This window comes from Panicum virgatum, chromosome 2K (assembly GCF_016808335.1).
Source record: "Panicum virgatum strain AP13 chromosome 2K, P.virgatum_v5, whole genome shotgun sequence".
NCBI lineage: Eukaryota > Viridiplantae > Streptophyta > Magnoliopsida > Poales > Poaceae > Panicum > Panicum virgatum.
Window position 1 is genome coordinate 62,630,848 of NC_053137.1, and position 25,850 is coordinate 62,656,697.

At 43.2% G+C, this 25,850-nt stretch overlaps 1 protein-coding gene across 2 annotated transcripts; it reads left to right on the forward strand.

Moving 5' to 3' along the window:
• Window positions 1-11,303: 11,303 nt before the first annotated feature.
• Window positions 11,304-14,350, forward strand: LOC120693245. 2 transcript variants are annotated; one of them, XM_039976662.1, is made up of 3 exons: window positions 11,304-11,632; window positions 12,410-12,571; window positions 12,695-14,350. In XM_039976662.1, the coding sequence occupies exons 1-3, from the start codon at window positions 11,471-11,473 to the stop codon at window positions 12,971-12,973; spliced, it is 603 nt and encodes a 200-aa protein (XP_039832596.1). In that variant the 5' UTR covers window positions 11,304-11,470; the 3' UTR covers window positions 12,974-14,350. The 2 variants fall into 2 exon arrangements, with proteins under 2 accessions (XP_039832596.1, XP_039832592.1); XM_039976658.1 differs by having other exon boundaries at window positions 11,309-11,632; window positions 12,410-12,577.
• Window positions 14,351-25,850: the final 11,500 nt, after the last annotated feature.

Consider the following 25,850-nt stretch of genomic DNA (forward strand, 5'->3'; position numbering starts at 1 on the left):
CTGAAACTCTGAATGCACCAGCCGTGTGCTTGCAGACGGTATTTGTAGGGTGCAGCCGTGCAGGTGGCCCCCATTTTTGATGATGTATTGCTTCACGATCAGCACCAAATTGTCTGGCTCTTGTAAGTTATCTCCAGAGTCAACCCAGTTGGGACGGTGTTAAGTTGTTGCAGCCGAATTCTTGATCTTGATACCGACAGGATAATAAAAGCCGCATGCGCAATTATGTCGAGCTAGGCAAGAGATGGCATTGTTTATCTTCCCGGCAAGATTGGCAAGCTGAAATTGTTTATTCTGGGGAGTGGCTTGGCCATTTGAGCAATTACTCGCATTGTTGATCGTGGGGAGTGGTGGTGAGCTGAAGGCAGGAGGGATTATGGGGGTGTTTAGATTGAGGGACTTCAAAAAAGTCCTAGGGACTTTTTAGTATTTAGAAGTATTAAATAAATATTAATTATAAAACTAACTGCAGAACCCTGGGGCTAAACTGCGAGACGAATCTAACGATGTATCTTAATCTATGATTAGCGAATGGTTACTGTAGCATCACTGTAGCCAATCATCGATTAATTAGGCTCATTAGATTCGTCTCGCGAAAAAGCACTCAGCTGTCAAAAAACATTTATAAACAGATTTTATTTAATAATATAAAATAGTAAGATTCCTTTTGATGTGATAGGGACTTTTGGAAAAAGTCCTGGAGCCAAACAGGCCCTATGTGAATTAAGTTCTTGTGGTTGTTGTACGTTAAGATCAGTCATCATCAATTGTACGTTAAGACCAGTCATCATCAATGGCTGTGTGATCATGTCATTCTGTGCTTCCCATGGAGGTTGCAGAAACAATTGTTCCCATTTCCAGCAACTTGAAGAGCTGTCAGATCCCAAAAATGGGGAGAAAAACAGATTCCGTCGCACAGAACTGCCGGTGCAACACAAATTTGTCCCTTCATTTTTGCTACTATAAAATTCAAGTGGGTTCAATTATAACTTCAAACTATCACTTTATGGGTGTAGCAAATTGTTTGTGATCACAAGATTAGATTATTGTCAGCATTAATTAGCGAAGATTGATCTTGGTACTATGAACTTCACAGCACTAATTAAATATAGGCATAAGTGTTCCTTTTTCTGTTTTGTCAATGCTAACCAATTTTATGGAAGCACATGGTTGCTGGTTGCCCTCTCCAAACTCTGTATGAGTCTATGAGAGCAGTCAAAGGTGTTGCGCGCCTTCCAGGCAATATTTGGAAAGAATAATTCATAGAAATTGGACATAAGTGATAGGTTTTCGGATAGCAAACACTAATTAGGCATCACTATATGATCTACTGTTTACTCATCACATACCTGCAGCTGATTTGCTTTGTACTTATCATTAGAAACTAGATGTTATTATGAAACTTATTTTTTCATGTATTTCTGTAGTTATCCATCAAATCATGTGAACAGTTTTCGTTTTGTTCATGGCATACCTTTTTCTAACTGTTGCTCCGGAATCGACTTCCTGTGTACAAACTTAAGTTTACAAGATAATGTATTTTAATTATTTAGTATGTGTAGTGTTCACTTTTTTTTTGTGAGGGAAAAGAGTGCCTTCATTAAAGAGATGAAAAATTACAATCAAGTTTGAGTAGCTCACTAATACAGGACGGAGCTTGTGATCTCCAAACCGCACAATGCAATGTACGCCTCGCTAAGCTAGCAAGCTCATGAGCCACTCTATTGCACTCTCTTCCTATTTTACTAATTTTTACCTCTGGAAGCAGCATCATGCTGGCCTTTATTTCTTTTATAATACCGGAAAAACGTGCTCTATCTGCCGTCGAGTCTTGCAGTGCTTTTACAATATACAGGCAGTCAGACTCTATGACCGTCGGCTTACCCATCCAATCCACTGCCAGTTGAACTCCTTCAAGACATGCTGTAGCCTCAGCTTCCTCCACTGACGAGCATCTCTGTATGACTTTCCATGTTGTCAATAGAACCTGACCAGCATGGTCCCTGATAATCAAGCCAATGCTCGCCTCACCGGACTGTGCACTAAAGGCAGCATCATCATTATTTTTTACCCATCCCTGCCTGGGTGGTTCCCAGTTTGGCATTTGTTTTGTTTTTCTCTGAACCCCATCATTCCTTCTCGCTGGTGACCAGGTACTAACTGCCAGTGACTTTCCTTTTTCATCATGACCTGCACCATGTCTTATGTTCAGCAAGGAAGACCAGTAGTTCCTCACAAATCTTGCCGAAGCCTCCACCGACGCAGAGCCATTTCCATGCACTGCATCATTCCGCAGGTGCCAGGCTCTCCAAAAGCAGAAAAAAACCTGGGCTCTTTCTTCCGTATCTAGTTTATCCAATAGCAATAGAAACTATTCTGGGCCAGACCTCACCAACATATCCTCCGATATCAGTTCCCATTCCTTTCTGAGCTCTTCATGCAGAGCTCTCGACTTTGTACACGCAACCACTGCATGGTAACCATCTTTCTCGCCTCTACCACATAACCGGCAAGTACTATCAGATTCTAAATTTCTTCTCTTCCTATTCTGCATGGTAATCAGACCCTCGGTTGCTAGCTTCCATGCAAAAATTTTTATCTTTTGAGGAACCGGGGTACTCCAAAGATGCTTCCATGCCCTTCTCCCTCCATCCCTTGAGCTGCTGGTACTCACCACTCTTTGTTGCTGTATGAAATCCCTGAGGGCAAGCTTGTAAGCACTCCGAACTGAGAAAATACCACTTTTCTCAAAGTGTCATGCAATGAAATCATCAGTAGGTCTAGTTGGAATTCTAATCTTTAATACTTCCTCTGCATCATGCTTATGGAAAATTGTTTTGACAAGATCCATGTCCCAATCCCGCACATCTCCACGCATGAGTTGGGATACCCATCGCAGACGACACCTTGTTCTTTTCCCTGTTATTTTCAGGAGTGAATCTTTAGGTATCCAATTATCCCTCCAAATCTGGATCTTGTCACCATTCCCAACTCGCCAAATGATCCCTTTTTTTAGCAGCTCAAGCCCAAACTCAATTCCCTTCCAGGAGGGTGACAAATCCGAAGGGAATACTGTATCGATCAGCTCGCCATTTGGGAAGTACTTTGCTTTAAGAACACGAGCACACATGCTGTCCGGGTATGCCACCAGCCTCCAAGCTTGTCTTGCTAACATAGCCTGATTAAACAACTTCATATCCGGAAAACCCATACCTCCCATATGTTTAGTCATCATCATCTTTTCCCATGCTATCCAATGTATTTTTCTCTGATCTGGTTCGTCCCCCCACCAAAAGTTTCGAATCATTTTCATATAATCCTCACAATATCCGGCTGGTAGCTTAAAAATCCCCATCACATAGGTTGGTATAGCTTGTGCAACCGCCTTAATTAGTACCTCTTTGTCTCCAGATGACATATATTTTTCGGACCACCCTGTCATCCGTTTCGCAAGGCGTTCCTTTGTTGGTTGGAAACGTTCTGCCTTCATACGCCCCTCAGGCACTGGTAGACCCAAATATTTCTCCTCAAAGCAAGTTTTCTGAATCCCTAAACAGTTTGTGATCTCTCTTTGTGTGTCCTCTGGACATTGGGGCCCAAACAAAACTGAGCACTTCCCTGGATTAATTCTCTGGCCTGTGCATTGCTCAAACATTTTTATCGCCTCCTTTATCTTTTCAGCCTGCTGCCCATTAGCTTTAAAAAATAACAGACTATCATCTGCAAACAATAAGTGTGAGACTCCCGGAGCTCTTCTGCAAATCTTTATCTCTTCTAGTTCTTGTCTCTCCACATAATTATTTAGAATACAAGAAAGTCCTTCGGCCACAAATAGGAACAAGTATGGCAAAAGGGGATCGCCTTGTCGGAGGCCTCTCGAGGGCGCAAAAGAATCTAGCAGCACACCATTAAAACAAACTGAATACCGGACTGAGGTGATACAGCTCATAGTCCAATGGATCCACTGTTCAGCAAAGCCCAATTTATGCATGATACCCTGCAAGCTGCGCCAATCAACTCTGTCATAAGCTTTTGATAGGTCAAGTTTATAGGCACAGAAGTTATTCCTTTCACCATTGGTCCTCTATATGGCATGTACACACTCAAAAGCTAATAGGGTATTATCTGTGATTAATCTCCCAGGGATGAAGACGCTTTGAGTTGGGGAAATAAACTCTTGCAAAAAAGGTCTTATCCTGTTTGCCAAACATTTGGAAACAATTTTATAGATCACATTGCATAGACTTATTGGTCTAAAGTCCTTCAACTCATCTGGTTTGTCCTTTTTAGGAATAAGAACTATCGATGTATTGTTCACTCCCTCTGGCATAACACCTTCGTCAAAGAAATTCTGCACTGCACCAATTACCTCCTCTCGTAGCACTTCCCAATTTCTTTCAAAGAATCGGGCTGGGAAGCCATCCAGTCCGGGTGCTTTTAAAGGACCAATCTGGAATAGTGCATCTGAGATTTCATCATCAGTAAATGGTTTACACAGTGCGTCATTCATGTTACCGTTGACTTTATTCTGGATCATATCAAGGAGTGGTTCTGGGCATATCGTTTCATCTCGAGTATAGAGATTTTTGAAGAAAGTTGTCGCCATTTCCTCCCTCTCTTTTTTATTCTCAATATATCTATTATCTTATGTCTTCAGTCTTCTAATTTTATTTTATTTTTTGCACGCCAAGCAGCTTTCCGATGGAAAAAATTAGTGTTTCTATCCCCTTCCTGCAGCCAGGAAATCCTGGACCGTTGAAGCCACATCATCTCTTCCCGGTACAATAATTCGTCCATCTTGTATTGTACTCCCTCCGTTCGGAAATGATCTACATATTTTGACTAGAGAAAGTCATTCGAAGTAAAGTTTGACTTATTAATCACTCTTAGAATATAATGTCAATTACGAATAACTCAATGTCATCTCAAAACCTCTTTGAATACATATGTATTGACATAAATTTTATAAACTAATTATACATATAATTTAACTAATTATTAGTCAAAGTTTATAAAGTTTGACTTTTCCTAGTCAAAATACGTAGATCATTTCCGGACGGAGGGAGTATATGTTTAATTGCCACCTGGTTTCCCACCGGATCCTGCATTAGTAGTTATTCAAGCTTTGTCTTAGCTTGTTCAAATTCTTTAGTAACTGAGCCAAAATGCTCCTTGCTCCACTGTCTCAAAGAACTCATCATTGACTTGAGTTTACTGGATAGATCCAGCAGATTATGGGCTAGCAGCTCCTCATCCCAAATTTGTTTGATGACCTCCGACAGAGACTCCATTCGTTCCCACATAATTTCATACCTGACACACCATTTAGATCCTCTCTCTCTCTCTCTCTCTCTCTCTCTCTTGTAGCCACTTCTGCCTTCAATAAAATTGGGCAGTGATCAGACCTTGAGGACACCAAATGCACCACCTAGGCATCGCTAAAAAGGTCTGACCAAGATGGGGATGCAACCGCACGATCCAAACGAACTCTAACATTTCTCTCCCCTTCTTGCTTATTGTTGTAGGTCCACGGTAGGCCTGAAAAACCTAAGTCATGGAGGTCACACTGGGACAGAACCTCTCTAAAATCCTCCATTTGTTTCTCTCTTCTACGAGTCTGTGAAAAATGTTCGAACGACCACATAGCTTCATTAAAATCCCCAATCATTACCCTAGGTGCACTGGATTTATTTTTCAGTGTTCGTAGTCGCTTCCACATCAAGTGTCGATCTTGCACCCTTGGTTCCCCATACCCCTATCAGGTCCTTGTCCCGTTCCTTCACCAACACATCCACATGATGTTCCCCAATAGACAGTAGTTCCACGTCAAGGTTTTCATCCAAAAAAGGCCCAAACCTCCTCCTTTTCCATCCCCTTTAGATGTTAAACAATTTTGTAGGCCCAGTCTCCGTTTTAGATTACGAACATGTTCCTCACATTGTCGTGTTTCAGACAAGAACACTATTTTGGGGTTATATGTCCGTACTAGCCGGACCAACTCTTGAACTGTTCGGGAGTGCCCCACCCCCCGACAGTTCCAGCTCAGGATATTCATGGCTCCTGACGGGGCTCACCGTGAGCACCCGTCAGGTTTTCAGATTGCAGTATGCAATCAGTAGAAGACAGATATCTCTTCTTCCAAAGGCACACCTCCACACACCTCTTATCTTTTCCTGTTGTAGCCAAAATTGAAGCAGACCACTTCTCATTCTCTGCCTTTGATAAAACCAGTTTGAGCAGCAAAGATTTTTGGAGGAGTTGGACACATGTCACCCAAACTGACTTACTAGAGAGCCAAAGAAACACTGGTATAACAAGGATATGATTTTTTGGCCACGTCCACAAGGTAAACCAGACTAGAGAATAGACAAACACATAGCACAAGCAGCTCCATTCTTTTATTTCATAAGTGATAAACACCATTTCAGGGAAAAAGAGGAAATCAGGCAGGTAAAAACAGACTGCAACAAACACATCCATGCAGAGGCCTATTGAGAACAGGCACCTATTACTGAAGCCGCATTGCAGACCAAAACACAACGGTGACTTCATGCTCTGCCCATAAGCTGAGGAGATATGCAGCACTGGAGCACGCATGAAGAGAGAGTATAGCAATAACCACATGGACGACCATACCAGTGAACTCGGCAGTACATAGACCAAGATGTTCCACTCTTTTATTTCATAATAAACTGGAGCCATTACAAGGGGAGGGAATAGATCAGGTGGATAAAAGCAAACCGCAACAAACACGTCCATGCAGAGGCGTGCAGAGGGAGGGCATCTGCAACTGAAGCCTATGCGCAGCCAATCGCAAGGCGAAACCTCCAAGCTCTGATCACAACCTGAGAAGGACGTCAGCGTGGGATTCAGAGTCCAGACAATCTGGACAAGAACCTGAACAGACCGTGGCCATCCCATGCCACGGCCGTTCGCCATGAGGGGATTCATGGCTCCTGCCGGGCGCTCTCACTAGCGCAATCAATCTTGAAGAGCCACTCACCTGATTGCCATACTTTCTTTTACTTAGATTGCGATTTAACCGTACAGTTTAATTGTGTCCTTATATGAGAGACTAGCATATGCTGCATGTTCTTCTGGAATTTGTCTACACTGGAAACTGCTGTTCTTACAAGACACTAAAGGCAGCTCTAAGAAGTCAATAAGCACTGGTTGAACATTATACAGCTATTCTTATCTGACTTACCATCTGTACTTGGGAATCTTAAACCCATAAGATCTGTGCTTCGGATGCTCTGTACTTGGCCAAAAGTTTGCAGCAAGACTCGTGCTTTCTTAATGAAATTTATTCTACCGAAATTCAAGTTTTATCATACTAACTGCTTAGTACTGTGTATATATATACTATCTAATTTGGAGCAAAACCTTAAACAGCCAGTTAACTGGTCAGTAGTCTACCGATCTGATTGGCCCATCATTGGACAAATGGTTTGTATCATCTGCTCCTTTCCTAGTTTATGCACTTCAGTCATTGTTGGCGCAATAGGGGCCATAGCATATATTATTATTTTTTTAGAAAAAATCGGCTGAATGTTATTCTGCATACACTCTTAAGAAGATATAATACTTCATTTTCCTCACAACCCAACTTGATCCAGACTTTATGTGCCAAAAAACAAAGGAGTAGAGAGAGAAATTTCATGATGAATTGTGTCGGCAAACTGAAAATGCATAAGGCCTTTTGACTTATTTAAGTCCTCTAGACAGATGAGTTAGAGCTAACTCAATGTCAGCTAGTAGGACTGTTGACATTTGCTTGACAAGGTATATATAACACTAACAAAAGAGCAGTTGATGAAGCATGGAATATTTACTAATACTGGTTGACTTGAGGTTCACAAAAAGAGAAGTTTCCTAGATGTCATTAAAGTAGCTTAATGGAGTAATAATCTATTTAAGATAATTTAGATTTAAATTTAATTAGATTGCCTCTCCTCGTGTGTTCCTCCTGGCCTTTCTCATGCACTGAACCTGCTTTGATTATAAACATCTTGCCAGTTTAATTGCGAAAAAAGAAGACGATAGTGAAGTTTACTTACAAAAATTATGTTGTGATGAACTATACACTCCATTTTATACAGCTCTTACACAGTAGGGTTATGATAGTTTTTTTTTTGCAAAGTGAGGATTAAAGATAGTTGGGGTTAATGAAAGAATTATAAATGCTTGATCTTGGCTGTCAATGTTGTCACCCATCTAGGCAGCAAATCTTGTGTTGGAATAACACCACACAATTGGAATCCGTCAGGATTTGCCAGCACTCCTGGTTCACTGTATTGGGCTAGAATTAGATCAGTATTATCTCACTACCTAGACACACCACTAAACTAAGCTGTTTTGTTTAAAAATTCCAAGCAAACGTGTCCTTGCTAAAAATATTTAAGGGATAATCACAGTGGTTACTTCACTAAGAGGCACCATTGTAGAGCTGTGCTTGACTGCTCCTTAAACATTAAAAACACCGCATTATATATTAACACGTCGGTACTATGAAAACTAGTGCCTTCTTTTTATTGAATATTCAATCCTTTCCATGGAGGTTTGACATGATTAAACAACCTAACTACCAATCCCTAACCACCAAGCATGCATATTAACTCCTTATCTGTACTAGTAACTAACTGGATCAGATAAACTAAGAACTCAAGTACAAGTGTATAACACTCCAATGCATCCATATTAACTCCTTATCTTTACTAGTAACTAACTGGATCAGATAAACTAAGAACTCAAGTATAAGTGTATAACACTCCATGGACCCAAACAGAAGCACTGGCCATTTATTTAATCCCATGAGAACACTATACTAGCGCTGCTTGCAAATCATAGCGTAACACCTAGTCACTGAATAAAAATTGTTACATACCTTTTTGGCGATCTTCTTGGGGTACGGTTCTTCAAGAGATGCAAATTAAATCTTGCAACAGTCTAAACTACAAAGTTACACCTTGGCTTAAGACCTTATATCATTATATGTACAAATATAACAATGACATAACTAACCTATCCGGATGCTACAGTCGAGACTCTCGAGAGGCGAAAACAAGCGATCCGCGTTTCTCGGCGGCGAATCGTCGATCCCCTCGTCTATGTCGGCCCAGTGGCTGCCGGGTCGAAGATGAGGGGATCTGATCCTGGCCGTGCGAGTTTGTATAGGGTAGCTAGGTATCTAGTCTCTCTCCTAGGGTTTGCTCACCGTTAGCCATGGCGGCAGAGCTTTTGTTCACGGTGGCGGTGGTGATGTTGTTGTGCCTGCTTGCAATAATGCTCAAGCTCTTCTTCGATGACGCCGGCATCCATGGCGGCGTGCTCGGTGAAGGGCTTTGGAGGTTAGTCTCCTTCTCTGCTTTTGCGAAGTTGTGGAGGATTTCTTCCCTGTTGGTGGGATTCGCTTCCAGCTCGTCGACTTCCATGCTGGAGAGGGTGGATCTCTTTGCTGGGTTGCGTGCTTCCTCTTTTGGAGCAGGCAATCGTGGCTCTTGTCCTTCTCCGGTATTGATAGGAGTCGGCCGATGGGTGTGCTTGCGGTTTATCCAAAGGTTGGCGCCTCCTGACGGTTCAGGGAGAGGATTTGCTCCCGGTAGCCACGGCGTTTAGCGGCGGCGGCTGGAGCGGAAGGAAGACGATGATGGGTGCCTCAAGTGTTTTTTTTTGTAATATCTTGTTTTTCTGAGGACATGTCTGTAAACAGGGTTTGTACTGTGCTTTAATCAATATATACATATCCTTCTCCTTCGCAGAAAAAAAACTATCCGGATAAAAAACCATATAAACAAATAAGTTAAAAAATATAAGCTAATGTAAACTCAATAACTATAATAAATAAGTTCGAATTTAAATATGAATCAAACTCGGTGCTGTTATTCATATTAGAGTGTGGGAGTCTTTAAAGTACCTTAGCGGTCAAAATGTATGTAATAACGACCTTCCAGATTTAGACTAATCTTTGTTTGTTGTGATAGTAAGATATTACTCGTTAATAAGAACAGTGCATCCAAATCATAGTTAACTGGGTCATCAAACCTGCTAATAATCTTTGCGAACCTTGATTAAACATATAAATAGCATGCATGATGACTAACACTAAAGTTGAATCTTGTCCATTCTTAATGTTCAACATTCCAGAGCTGATTCATAATAAAGGAGCTTTCTAGAGTTACGTTATTAAAATTATCACGTTAGTTCAGTGGCAGTTATGGTGGCAAGAACGTGGAAGAAGAATGTTTGGATCATCACGTATCATCGTCGTCGTCTTTGTGTAACTAATCCCAACCTAAACGTCCTCGTTTATATTTAGATGTACACGTGTAATGATAATTCGTAACAAATGACACTCTCCCAGGAAATGGATAGTTTTATTTAGAGCATTTGCAAAATCTCTCTCTCTCTCTCTCTCTCTCTCTCTCTCTCTCTCTCTCTCTCTCTCTCTCTCCCTCCCTCCCTCCCTCCCTCCCTCCCTCCCTCTCTCTCTCTCTCTCATTCTACCTACAGTCAGCTATGCTGTCAGTTCTGCATCACGTTGAATATAAGAGTTGAATTTCGCTATCACAACATTCTCCTCATTTCAACATCTGCATTGCGGAAAAAAAGGCGGCACCAAATATAATATAGTTCAGTCCATCTTTCAGTACACAATAATGGTATGGACTTTTTGAAATAACTAAACCGCTAATTTTTAAAATAATTCAGTTCGAGATGGTACGACATGACGACCTTAGACAACTAGAACTAGCTAGCTTAGCCCTTGGGCATTCGCCGCAGTCGGCAAGGACGGCGAAACCTAGATAGGTACGCGTTGAACTCAATGGGGACAGATCGACGCTTCCACCTAACGAGAACGAGATCTCGTTTTCATCAGGTACAATACGAATGATCTCCAACTGGCAAAGGATATTAAAATTAAAATTGTTTAAATTTTTTTGCGAGGAGAATGAAGGAGTTTCATTCTCCTGTAAACAAGTGAAAGAGACAATGCTGGCCACTGTCCACACCACGAGAACGCTACAGATTTTATTTGATTTGGAATTCTATAGCACATGGCTGGACAACATCTCATGGAGAAGTGCTTGCTTTAATATATTATATTATATATAAAAACAAATTCCATGGGAACTAGAATTTCAAGTGCCACTACTGCTTGTCTTTTAGCTGTGCAACTTCGCCCTGTTCGTCGGTTCGGCAAAACCGGGTACCGGTCCACACCCGACCCGGATTGACCCGTTGTCTCCAGTCCACAGCACGGGTTGGAGCCGGACCGGTGTTACCCGAGCGATGGTCCGCTGCTCCCCTGGTTTGCGGTTCCAACCCGTGAAACCATCCATCCCCCAATACATCAAAAGAAAGAAAAAAAAAGGCGGTGGCGACTGTAGCAGACGGTTCCAGCGACGGCGGCGGCCGGCGGCGATAGCGAACGGACGGCTGCTACGGAGGACGACTGCGGCGGACGAAGATGCGGCGCGACGGCCTCGCTCGAGGCCTCGAGGTGGAGGCTGCGCTCGCGGCCGAGGCGGCGTGGGATCTGAGGGAAGCCGTTGCCTCTATGGCTGGTGACTCCTTGGACATGGATGTGGACTCGCCACCGCATCTTCCCATGGAGACCTCTGCTAACAAGGTTTTCCTTCTATTCTTTGTGTCGTTGGTTCCATTACCCATGAACCCTAGCTAAGATCGAGATTAGGTTTAGTTTGTAAAGAAAGGGATGGGGGGCGCCATGGCGGCGAAGGCCGGGCTGCTGAGCACGAGGTCGGTGCGGTTGGTCCTGGCGCGGTCCGTGACGACCACCCGGGCGCCCGCCGCGGCGCAGAGCTCCCTGTCCTTGCACCGGACCTGCAGCACAGAACGCACGCACCCACGCCGGAATCGAATCACTCACTCGCTGGCTTTCTTTGTTTGCAAGATTCAATACATTCTTTAATTGTGATGATGAAATCCCACGTCAGTCCACTTAGTTGTATCCAACAATTTCTCAACTACGAGTCCAGAAAATCTGAAATGCGTGCTAAAATGGACTTGCATCCTTACTGTCTGAAAAAAGATAGGTCAGTATCCAACAATTTGTTATGCTCTGAACTTCTAGTGTTGCATCTTTTGGTTGGCTTGAATGTTTCTGTCAAACTGACTCCATGAATTTATGTTTCTTGCTGAAGAAGCCCGTCTTATTTTCCCAAATGCATCAAAAGGGAACCCATTCGGCATACACATGTTGATAATTATTAACTAAATCCTTTTCTTTTGATGAGCGTGTGTTTGCCTGTTTTGTTCATAGTCGTAGCTTGTCACATCTTAGGAAGTACCATTTGACCAACTATGTGAAGTGTATATGTTTTGTTCATACAATGGTGAAGTGTATCTGTTTACAAAAGAATTCAATAACATATTAATTCTTCAGGTTATACTGGATGGTGAAGAACATTCTTTGGAAGTACCTGCTGCTGCAAATCCCCTAGAAGATAGCAGTGAGAGAATGAATAGTTTAACTGTTATGGAGAAAAAGTTATTGGAAGCAAAGAAGCGAAAGAGATTGATTTCATCAGTTCACAGATCAAATTCTGTACATGTCAGCTTTTGTGTCAATCTCAATTTACAATAGCACAAATATTCAGTTAGATTATTATTGCAGCTAGATAATTGGTTTACTACGATATCTTATTTATTACTCCTATTATTATTGCAGTTGGATACTCAGTTAACTAGCTCTCCCAGTCAGACCTCTCCACTTCAGAAAAGAAGCAAAAGAGTTGGTTTGAAAAAATCACTGGTTTGGCAGCATTTTGATACAGGATTGAGAGGTCAAAATCCTATTGCAGTGTGCAAATATTGTAAACAAGTATATGCATGTGATAGATCCACTCATGGAACGAGCACCTTATGGTACCATCTAAGATCCTTATGCCCAGAAGAGCCACTCAAGGGTCAGGACATGCAAAGGAAAGGCCAAGGGACACCCAAGTAATCTTACAGTATTGAAGACTGCCGCAAAGCGCTCGCTGAGATGGTTATAATTGATGAGATGCCTTTTAGATCTATTGAAGGTGAAGGATTTAAAAGGTATTCCAAAGTGCTACAACCAAGGTTTGAACCACCTTCTAGAATCACAGTGGCAAGGGATTGCATGCAACGATATATTGAAGAAAAGCCCAAACTGAAGGAGAATTTGAAGAATCATAGAATCTGCCTAACAACAGATACTTGGACCTCGAAGCAAAACTTAAACTATATGAGTCTAACAGCCCATTGGATTGATGATCACTGGAAGCTTCAGAAAAGGATCCTCAATTTCTGTTCAGTTGCAGATCACAAGGGGGAGACACTTGAAAAACGGGTTGAAGAATGTTTGCTAGAGTGGGGTATTGATCGCCTATTCACAGTCACGGTAGACAATGCATCCTCCAATGACAAGCTAATTGAATACTTGAAGGGTGTGTGCGAAGATTGGAATGGAGTTGTGTTAAAGAACAAATTTCTTTATGTGAGGTGATGCGCCCATATAGTCAACTTAGTCGTGAAGAGTGGACTTGAAGACCATAATCACTCTATCGAGAAGATAAGAACTGCAGTTAAATTTGTGAGGTCTTCACCATCAATAATGAAAATCTTCAAGAAATGTGCAGAATTAGAAAAAATATCCAGCAGAAGTCTTTTGACCTTGGATTTGGAGACAAGATGGAATGCTACTTATTTAATGTTGGAGAATGCCGAAAAGTTTGAGAAAGCTTTTGCAAAATTGGCAAAAATGTGCAAGCCATTCAAAGAATACTTCCTAGACAGAGATCCTCCCAGTCCAGGTGATTGGCAAACTGCACGGCGAATTCTGTGTTTCTTGAAACTACTTGAAAAGATCACAACTCGTCTCTCAGCCTCTTTACATGTAACTTCAAGCATTGTTTTCCATGACATAATGTTGATGCGTGCAAAATTACTTGAGATTGCTGGAGATGAAGATCCAACATTATCTTCAATGGCATATCTCATGAAAAGAAAATTTGACAAGTACTGGAAACAAGAAGGCAATCTGAACTACTTCATGCTATGATTAGCTGAATGGGGGTGTAGATAGATGTTACTATAGAATTAATATTCGTGTGCTGGTATCTACGTGTGTGGGACAAATCGCATCCTGCACATGAAAGATCTAAGTCTCATCAATCATCTGAATTGACACTCCGGGATTCATGGATTGCCAGTCACTTCAACTTGGCTGACTTCTGGCGGCTAAGGGAGCTTTTATGACGATAAGATCAGCTTCACCTTCACATGATCTTCGTCAAAGAACATGTAGTATGAATCATCTTATTAGGCCCTGCGCCACGTACTTTTGAGATATGTCTAAGCACACGCAGTGGCGGACTGGCGGTGATTCTATCAATTTCGATGGGACTTGGAAAATGCATGGCTCTCCTTTTCAAAAAAAAAGCATGGCTCTGCATTTCCTTACAATTTTACCCTATGATTCGCGGCCAATTCCAAGGCTTGAGAAGCAGGCCACGTCGCCAGCTTCTCCTGGCCGTCGGATCGGCCGTGCGGACGGCCCAGATCTCGTGTTTTCCGGTCATTTTGCATAAAAATCCTCAAACTTCTTCGGAATACAACCCGCCGTCCACTCCCCGCTCTCAAAACTTTTTTCGAATAAGCCCCTAAAGTTTTCTGAAATCAACCCGCAGTCCACGCCACCACCCACCGGCCACCGCCGCGCGCCCCACGAATCGGCTGCGGCCACACACCCCGCATGTGGGCCGCCGCCGGCCGTGCACCGCGAGGCCTCGCCTACCGCCGGCCCGAGCTCACCGGAGAGAGAGAGAGAGAGAGAGAGAGCGAGCGCGCGGAGGGACAGCGGGAGCGGAGGGGCGCAGGCTAGCATGGCACCGCGCGCAGCTCTCAGCTGCGGCGAACGCCGTCACGCGCCCCTAACCGGCCGCGCGCCCGCCGCCTCAGCCGCCGGGCGATCTACCGCCGCGTGCGTCTGTGCTCAGGGCCGCCGCCGCGCCACGCCTCCGCTTAGGGCCGCGCCGCCGCCGGTAGGCCTCGCGCGCCTCGCACGCCGCTGGCCAGAGCTCCAGTCGCGACCAAGGGGTATATAGAGAGGGACCCCGCCGCCGGCCCGAGTTCCGGCCGCGACCAAGGGAAAGAGAGAGAGAAAGAGTGGGAAGGGACCGAGGTGCACGACAGCACGCCCCCGCGCGCAGCCCTCTCCCGCGCCGGCCGCCGGCACGCATCCCGCGGGCTGACCGGCGCGTACCTCGCGCAGGAGTCCCGCCGCTACCTCTTCTCTGCCCCTGCCGCGACACCCTACGCCCGCCGCCACCCACGCCCCCTGCGCCTCCGATCTTGTCTGGTCTCAAGCAATCCTTCCATCGGCGACGCGGGGCAGGAGTACAACGGTGTGTCCCGGGTGACGGCTTCTGCAGACTTTGAGCATTGCGACTGTTCTTCTCCACATCGAGAGCAAGCGTACCCAGTGCCATAGCACTGTGCGGGGTCTGGGGAGAGCAAGCTGAAGATGAAATTCCCATGTCTCCGCCTCTCACCAAAGATTATCCCGAGCAAGCAAAGGGTGAAGCGAACGGAGCCGGAGCCGCGGCAGCTTACCTGCGGGCAGAGTATGGGCGTCGCTGGAGGCCGCCCCGTCGCTGATACTCTGTTGCTGCATCATCCTGTTCAGGGCTCCTCTCCTAATCCTTTTTTTTGTCAGATAAACACAACGATTTCAGCGGAGCTCTCGCAGCTATGGATGCCTTTGATCCAAGAGCGAATGAATATCTGCTGTCTACGCACACAAGGTGTTCGACTATATGGGTCAACCGCCATAAATCACATCTCAAATGGTCACCATCACTCACAGCAAGACCTGCATCACCGCTCTCACCAAAATAATTAAGACGAGTGCCATTGCTCAATTTACATGAATAACACTGTTTCATTTAAAGTAACTACTGATTTCGTCAGGGACAACTGAACCATGCATTTTCCTACTTGATTAGACCTTTTCCAAATGAAATTTCTAATCCAATGTATCCTTGATTCCGCAAATTGTGCAATTCAGTTCAATAATAAGTTTTTAAATTCCTATAATCAATGTGCTAACGGACGACACTGACATCTATCACATCCAATGTTTATTACTAAGTAGTTTCGATTAGTTACTCTACAGAAAATAGACAGTGCTTATAAATAAGTGTTTTACATTATCTGTTGCCGACATCCACGTTATGAAGCAAAGGCTCTCAAATAGTAAATTAGAAGCCGCTTTGTACAAAGCCTGGTTAATTTGCATTTCTATATAAGCACTCATACTGCATTGAGTAGTTATGAACTTAGAAGAATTATCTGCTGGTATTATCCGGAATTCTTCTAGCAGTACAGTAATTGGAATTTCAAATGTGGGCAAGTTGGTTTGATGCTTGCTGGTATGGGAGCTTCGGTCGATGTTTTTCAAATGGTAATTATATCTTTATTCATGTAAATTTTATCTGATTTACCTAATTTACTCCATGGCACGCTCATAAAATTCCATTTTCTTCGGTCATGGATGCAAATTAACATAATTGCTCTGTATGGAAAGATTCAAAGTAATATGTTCCTGCCATACATTCAATATCGAGGTTACCGAAGTGCAATTGTATCAGTAGCATAATTTCTTCTGGACCTAAACACTGCCTATCTGTGCTGTTGTTAAATGTCAACTTATACTGATATGTTTTCTATATGTGGTAGGCAAGGGCTCGTTGGGAAAAGAGGCAAGCAAAAGTCTTGGTACTGTTCGGTTGCACTCACCTTATGCAATGGTTTTTAAAAGAAAAAATATAAATGTTTCAAATCTAAATCTGCATTATTTTTTTAGGAAAAAGTCAGAACACGGATGGTGAACCAAGAGAATTCAGACACAGGCAGGTCTTGGAGCGATGTCTGGGGATCCCCACCACGAGATCAAAACAATGGTAATGCTAATAGATTATCAGACCTCAGAAGTACCCTTGTTACTCTATAGTATTTAGTAAATGTGTATCCACTTAGGGGCTGATTGGCTCACTGCATCTCGGCCAACCAGGCCCGCCGGATGCAGGGAAGCCTTGATTGGTTACCTGTGGAAGGTTCTTGGCCTGGTTTCACGGATGCAAAAACAGCGCTGCAGCCTGGCTCACGGGATACGGAGAATTTGTTCGTTTCTCCCGAGCCAGGTTGACGCGGTGCAAGGTGAGAGCTCGGGTAGCGTGCAAATAAGCTAAAAGGCAGTTGGGTGCACTAGCTATGCAGGTAACCAAACAAATTCACTAGCTAGCCTGGCTGAGAGAGAACATAAACCAAACAAAGGGTCTCTGCACCTTGAAAGCCTGGCCGGCGGGGGCCTGTATGTATGGCTGATACGAGCCAGGCTGCAGCGGGAAGAAAACCAATCAGACTCTTACTGTCTCTCTACCAACTATTGTATTGTTGAATCTGATTATTGCTGGTGGATACTGTCAGAGGAAGAAGCATCGGAGAGACCCAAGAGAGCGGCGGCTGCTGCCAGACGGTGGTGACAATACTCAAGGCGAGGCGCAGACAGGCCTCCGACATACAAGCTTCCAGAGGCAGTGGGCAACATAGATTAATCCACTGAATAGAGAAAACTTCTACCATGGTTTGGCCAAATCTGGAAAACCTTTACTGTACAGTGTCATTGTTTGCAGATGTGATGCGAAGGTTCGCTTTGCCTTCCCAGTGAATGAGTAGAGATGGAAATGGATGGCTAATGTTTTCTTTGTAGTTGGGTTTGAGTCTCTTAACTGACGTTTATGCCTTTAGATACTGTTCATAACATTGGATCTGTGATAGTCTCCGCGGTTTCTGTGAATTTATGATTATTCTGCAAAAAGCAAAACAAAAAAAAGAAGTTCTTGCTCTGATTGAGTCCTGATTGGTAGAGAAGTGATGAACTTTAACCAAAAATATAGATGAACTTTAACAAAAAATATAGGCCAATTTCACCTGTAGTGCTTGAGAATACGATTTAACCTGTGCCATGGCTAGGTGCTCTTGTGGAGCTACCAAATTTGACATCCATGGTAAAACTTGCTTCATATACATTTTCCGACACCATTCCATATATACTTAGCTAAGCTACAGGTGCAATCATGCTTCAGTCTGATTGTCTGTTATTCATTGCTGTTATGTTCTGAATGTCTGCTGCGTGGACGCTTCTCTTTCTGTTCTATCATCTCCTACAGGTATTGCTATCCACCCAAAATAGTTTTCTGGGAAGCATGAGGTGTGCACCATACCCTGGCTTCAGTCTGATTGTTTTAATGTTCTCCTATCTTCTAACTACTAGGAATTTAATGCATTGATCCCCCACATTTGCATCTATCACTTGAAGCATCACTTGCAAGACAATGGACAGTAAAATAATTCTGAGTTTTTACATGTTTTACTGCTATTATTGGATTCCTTGCGCCAGATTGCCATAATTGTCAGTTTCAGCTTTTAATGTTGCGTGCTTGACTATACTGAAATTTCGGTGGAGACTTCATTTACTATTCTTTCGTTCAAGTTGGTTATTCTGATCCCCTAGCTATTTGAAATAATATATGTCTAAATTATGGACTCAGTCATCTTGATTTCACAATTTATTTGAGGGATGTGCAGTAAGCGTAAGCTATATATAGTAGTATGCCCACTGTTGTGGACCTTCAAACATTGTGTAAGTAGGTAAACTTGGCATACATCTTACCTATTTGTTTCCACTCTTATGAAAGAACTACAGATCTGAGTATATTTGGCTACATTTATTTCAGGTAACTGATTACATCTACAGCATACTCTGTTCTACCTCCACCTGTGATCATTGCTCTTGTGATCAACTGCAATTCGTCTTATCTCAAGCTAGCAGTGAAACATGTGGTATGAATCTCTGATTGCATTTATTTCTACTGCAGCATCTCTCACCACTTTCGGTCCCTAGGATGCTGTTTTGAGCAGGAAATGGCAAAGCCTGAAGACAGAAACCAAGTAGTCCTTAATTCTGCTCATTATAGTGCCTATCCGTTGACTCTACATGGAGCCAGATTATCGAATCAACAATATCCAAGATTCTTTCGCTAACAGCTTGCTTGACATATGTATGCAGAAGCTTCTACCTTCCTGTACATACAGATGATTGCTGAGAAGGATGAGAGGAGTTGCTTGAGCAGCTTACCCGTTCGATCATGAAAGTTCCACTTTGTAAGGTCGATTTCACATTTGAATTTGATGGGTGATGGATACAAGTAGAATATGCCATAAAAATAGCAATGATCAATCATATGTAGATCATGCTATTTATCTTATTAATTATATTGGACGTATGTCACCAAGATATATCTTGGACACATTTGTCAAGATACAAGCATTCAGGAGATATTTCTACAATTGAAATTAGTTTACAAAGCTTGATTTGTCTCATTTTCGTATATGGTATCAACATTTTTTCCTTGCAATGAATCCTATCACAAATATAATACTTCTCTATTTCAACCATTTGATCTATTCCATCATACATATGGTTAACATTTCTAAAACACTCTGCTTGAAGTAGAATTTTGTGGTCTACTCTGAATGATGACACCATGGAGAAGCATGCTTTGTGAATACTCTTAAATATACCAAACATGGTTGTAAAACCTGAAGTTGCCCTATCAGAAATCATGCAATCAGTAAACATAAAAGATTACAAATGATGAGAGCAGTCTGAAAATCTGAAATAATAAATATAATATGCACGAATTAAAGTTCGCATCAACTACAAACATACGTGCAAAATATAGTCCACACACTGGTCATACGCCTCATTTTGGACTGCTGCTGGATCAAACAGAAAGCCATACACGAGTGTGGTTGGAGGGCCCAAAAGCCTCTAGCCTGTACCTACCCCAACAGGCCGCCGTGAGCATTATTGAAGAGCAGATTAGATTAGGCCCAAACGGCGCCAAAGGCCAGGCCCGTGCAGCCGGAGTCCGGTCCTCCGTTGTTTCGTCCTTGTTGGGCTTTATCAGACGTGCACGACGGTAGATTCTCGTATCGACAGCGTAATAGTATTAGCGCAAACTATATTTTGCAAATTTAAAAGTCTATATAACTATTGGAAAATATCTGTGAACGACCTGATTTTTAACTTTTTTTGTATTGTATGAAACTTTGAATATTATTTTGGGTATCGAATTTTTTTTTTGAAAGAAGGGATAAGATAGTTTATTAGGGAGGGCGGAACACAATTAGTCCGATACTTAATGTATTTGTGAAAACATGTTGCGATTAGTAGAGGTATCATTTTTTTAGGAAGTAGTTGTTATATTTAAATATGATGCGTTATTGTGGAGGTAGCATGAGAAGCCATAGAAGAATGGGGATCGAATTGTACGTATAGTGTTGCTATTGTAGTAGTAATGACGCGGCCTTGCCGCGTGAACCTGTATCCCGCGTTGTAGTACGGTAGTTGATGTGGATTTTAGTTCATGCATGTACTTGTTATGTACAGGCAAATGTATAAATTTTTTAAAGCAACGTAGTTAAGTTGAATCCACTGTTCCATTATTTTTGCATAGATGTCATGGTCTGCAGCCCGCTGTTGCAGTTGGTATGATTTGAGCATTCAATTGCCGTGACGTTAATATTTAAGTACTATAATATTTTGGGTATCGAAATAGAGGTATGACATTTGTTGCTGTATTTATTATGGTGAAAGAAAGAGTAAAATAATTTATTACGGAGGGTGGTGGCGCGGAGCACAATTAGTCAGATGCTTAATATAGTTTGTGAAGTTATGTGATAATTAATAGATGTGATGTTTTTAAGAAAGTTGTAGATATATTAAAATATATCTTGTTATTGTGGAGATTGCATGAGGAACCGTAAAAAACGGTAGTACAATATTTTCTTAACAAAATAATATGCTATGTTGAATGGATTATGGAAATAATTGTGGTGAAAGAAGGGTTAGATAATTTATTAACGAGGTTGGAGCACAATTAGCCGTGTACTTAATGTATTTGTGAAATTATATTGCAATTAGTATCGCATTTTTTTATATGAGAGCGGTGGTTGTACTAAATATGACATGTTATTATGGAGGTAGCATGAGAAGCTATAGAAGAATGGTGATACGATATTATATTTTTAGTAAATTAAAATGTTATGTTAAATGAATTATGAAATGCTTTGAATTTAAAAAACTTTGCTATACAGTGAAGTTGTAGATTTTGAATTTTTAGGCAACTTTTGTATTGATAACTTTTTATTTAAAGATATTTTAGTGTCAAAATTATAGGTCCAACGGGTCGCATGTAAATGTTTGTTTAAATGAATTGCGAAAGTATTTTGAATTTTAAAATTTGCTCTATAATGAAGTTGTAGTTTTTGAATTCTTGATTAAATTTTATGTTGAACAACTTTTGATTCCAACACATTTTGGTGTTTTGAATTTTACGTATAATGTTGCTCGTGTGGAAGTAATGGATGAAACGGGTTGTGGTTTGATTCAATTAAAATCTGAGGGTTTTTTTTGGAAAAAAACCGGAGAGAGGATAAGGACGGCGGGTTGATTTTATGAAAACTTAAGATTTTATTCGCAAATTTCCTTCAACCAGCACTGTTGGACTGCGGGTTGATTTTGAGAAAAGCTAAGGGTTTTTTTGCAAAATTTTCTAAGAGAGGAACTTGGACCGCGGGTTGATTTCTCTTAAGTTCGAGGGTTTTTTTACAAAATGACCGGGGAAAGCACGATCTGGGCCGTCTACCCGACCGATCCGACGGTCGGGAACAGCCAGCGATATGGCCTGCTTCCCTGGCCTCGGAATTGGCCAGGATTCGTAGGGAGAGACACGAGACAAACCATCAGCGCAGACAGCAGCACAACATATCAGCTTCAGATCCACCGGATGGACGGAGCGCAATGACTGGCTTGCCATGCCAAATTGCCAATGCCACCGCGGTTCCACCGCCGCCGCCGGTCAGACTCAGACAGCAACTCGTGGGGATTATTCCCCGGCCGGGGGGGAGCGACCGGCCGGGGAAGCAGGGCGCGGATCTGCTCCCCGGCCGAACGCATTCGGGCGCACTTGCTCCGTATCCAATTCCAACCATGCCGATCCTGATCCAGCATGTGCGAGGGATCATCACCAGCGACGACACTAGCCAGGAGCCAAGAGGCATCAGGGCGCCACCACCAGCTAACGCTGCCTCCCCTAAAAAATGCCATTGCGTGGGCGATGAGCGAGCACGGCCGGCATGATCCCGGCGCTCCTGTGTACCAGTTCCACTCCCCCACGTCGAGAGTGAGTGGCACAGCTAGCTGCAGCTAGCCGACGGCAGCCGGGATCTACTTGTGCGGCAGGATCGGAGGCTGCCCGGGATCAATCGGAGCGCGCGGCGGCCGAGCGCTTGCAATAATGTGTGCCAAGTGACCAGCGCGATCGAGCTAGCTCATCATATGATTGAGCTCGCCGGCCGGGCATCCTGCAAAAAAGAAATTAAGAATCGTCGACGAGCTCCAGGACGCCGCTGCGTGCGCGGCCACGCTGGTGGTAATACCAACCCCCGCCCTGGTTCACACACGTTGCCCCACGTTTCTCCTCCGATCGCCGCCCCTCTCTGAAACCGGTCGAAACTAATTCAGATTAGTTGGGGATCCTGATGAGGGCAAGACGATGATTAATTGGTGGGTTTCGTACGACGACTCGGCAGTGGATAGTAGTGGATTCTGCTTGAGAATTGAGGATAGTCCAAGGTGCTTAATTAGGGCGTGTGATGTGTCGGTGTACTGTACATGGGCACGGCATGGAGAGTGTGAAGCGTTAAAGAAATGGATTTGGGTATCACAGTCTGGTCTAATTAAAGCTGCTGATGGGTTAGTTGTGGCCTACAAACACAGCTACACTTCGAGTCCTTGATAATTATTGCGACAGATCCGCGCCCGAGCGGGGAATGATATTCCGTGTGGCATCGTGTAATATACTTATACTACTAGTAGGTAGGAGTATAGGAGTATATGGACAAGGTATTAGGTAGTAATGGTGCCAATAAAATGGTCTTTTTGTTTCGTTGACCAACTCACGGACACATTTCGGATTTTCAGTTTGTTGGATGAATTTTTTTTAGATTATACAGTATAACTCGGACACTCACAACACACATACTCACACCACTATAAATACACGTACGCAATCATACCTCTATGAGCATCTTGGAAGACTAAGCCGGCAAATTCTCGAAATTGAATGCACAACGCCGTTAATCTTGAAATATTCGCTCCTAAGGGGAGTTGAACCCAAAATCTGAGATGCTACCGAGACTCTTGTATCCACTAGGCTACGGCCCTTTCGCTATTGGATAAAAATTACCTCAGTCATCGAAGGGTGATAAAATTGCAGATTTCGGATTAGAAGTTTCCCAATTGTGCATTAAATAGTAAAAGACTATATTATTCTACTTGCTAAGAAATATTACAATCTAACATATTTGAATACTAATCCACTTCTGCAATTACATATATCATTAAATTTATAATCAATAGACGTGAATACATAACATTTAAAATAATGCAATAATCATATAGATACTACGTATAAAAATTTATAGTAAGTGTGAATAATCAATACAATAATTGGATAAGATCTTATGAAAAAAATCCAGTCACCGATTTCACAATGTTATTGGTAGGATGACAAAATTGAAGTGCCAAATAAAACTAAGATCAATCCAACCAAGAATAAGGAACGGTATTTGATATTTAATAATGCTGCACCATAAAACGAGTCATAAGGTAGAACCGAGATTCCTACAACCGTGCCATCTCACTCAACGAGTTCTGCTTGCATTATTGTCTTTCACATAAATAATTTCATAATTCGTCTAATTAAGGACCATTTACCGAACACAATTTTGTTAATGAACCTGTGCAAATTAAGTAGTGCCCAACTACCGATCATAATTATTTATAGTTGAAAAGGAGAATTACATCACACACGTCATATATGGTTGCGTGTTTTTCTCGACGATACATAGGAGCTAGTACAGGAAGTACTTCCATCGTCTTTCTCCTAGCAAGTAACAATTAAAAACTCACTCGCATGCGCTGTAGCCTAGTAGTCTACAGCCGCGCGTAGTGTATTCTGCCTGCGGCTCCAGTCGCTGTCCCGGCAGTTGATCATCACCGGCCGATCGCCAGGCTAGCCTCTATCCGGCCGGGGCCGCTCGCTCGTGCCGCCCCCGGCCGCTGGCCGCGTGGCAGGTGGGCGTCGGGCCACCTGCCCCGCCGTCTCGGTGCCCCCGAGCCCTTTGCCACCTCGCGCCGCGCCGCTTGGGTGCCGTGACAAGGCATGGGCTCACGGAGACAACACGTACGACCGATGAGTAGACGCATGCAAACCATGATAATATGGTCACGGGAATTGATTGGGCGTGCAGTGCAGTGCAGTCCGGTGACGGTGAGCGACCTGCGACGGCGAACATTGGCCGGTGATCGAGAGTCGCTAGCGGTTATTAGTGTTTGCACGAGAGAGCTGAGTGCCCCGCAACCGCGACGAGGTCACTAATGACCTCGTCTTAAGACACCGGGTTTTTCAACCGGTGCCTTAGATTTCCATTGGCGCAAAATATTCTTTGGTACCGGTTGGAACACGCAAAATATTCTTTGGCTGGGATTTGAACCCACGATCTCTAGCCTCACGTGTTGCTCTTTTACCATCTCAACTACACAACGGTTCTAATTGAGAAGGAGATATTTTCCTTTTAAAGTAACTCATGTATGAGCCTAAGGTACCGGTTGGTAATACAAACCGATATCTAAGGCTTCTAAGGTACCGGTTGGTAATATCAACCGGTACCTAAGACTCGTCTATTAGTACCGGTTGGTGGTACCACCAGGTACCAATGTAAAAGTTATCACCCGGTACCTATGATGAGCCTTAGGTACCGGTTAATAATACCAATCGGTATCTAAGGCTCATCCATAAATTCCATCCACCCCAAAAGTACCGGTATTAAGATGAACCGGTACCTAGGACCTATGCTAGGTACCGGTTCAATCTTCATACCGGTACTTTTAAGGTGGACTTAAGACTTGTTTTTTATAGTGGTCCCAACACATGTACTGAGTACGTGCGGGTGTATTTGGATGGACCCAGAAGGGCAGAGCCTCGTGGAGTTCCACGTGCGCTCGATGTGTCCAGGGCTCCCTCTCATGATCACCTTATCGCCTCCTTTAAACTTTCTGGTAGCTACAAGAGTATCTTACTAACAACCGCTCTAAAGCTGATTATTTACCATTTCTGGCGTCCTTTAGGCGGTAGAGAGAACTCTAATACACATGCTTGTAAATTTTTACAGCTCCCGCATATATTCCAATTTCCAAATGGCATCAACGCAGTAGCTAGCTGAAACCACCTTGTGCCGTGTCAGGCCAGTCTCAATGGAAGTTTCATGAATACTATTATCTAGACTGAGAACTAGGTAAATGTGTCACTATGGTGATGAAACTCTCCTCACATCCCATGAAACTCTAGCCTTCTCTTTGCTTGTCATATCAGTAAAAATGATAGTATTTAATGTCATAAAACTCTCCATAAAACTATCTTGAGACTGGTCGCAGGGGGTGGTGCCGCCGCCGCCGCGGCGGCCGGCCGCTTGCTGCTCGGCTGCTCGGGAAGAAATAAACCACTAATAAATTCGCAAGATATCCCGCCTGCAGTACGATGTCCGAGTCCGATATCCATCGTGCCTCCTGTTAGAGAAATGGATACTCTTCGCAACACATAGGCGGCCGGTCTCTTTGATGACGAAACGGCAGCATCGATCCATCCATAAACATTTTTCCAAGGCGG

Excerpts from the sequence above, each read along its gene's own strand:
- LOC120693245 (XM_039976658.1), top strand. The coding sequence starts at position 11,471 with ATGCGGCGCGACGGCCTCGCTCGAGGCCTCGAGGTGGAGGCTGCGCTC. Across the intron at positions 11,633-12,409 it reads TGGAGACCTCTGCTAACAAG|GTTATACTGGATGGTGAAGA; the intron begins GTTTTCCTTCTA and ends TTAATTCTTCAG. Across the intron at positions 12,578-12,694 it reads ACAGATCAAATTCTGTACAT|TTGGATACTCAGTTAACTAG; the intron begins GTCAGCTTTTGT and ends TTATTATTGCAG.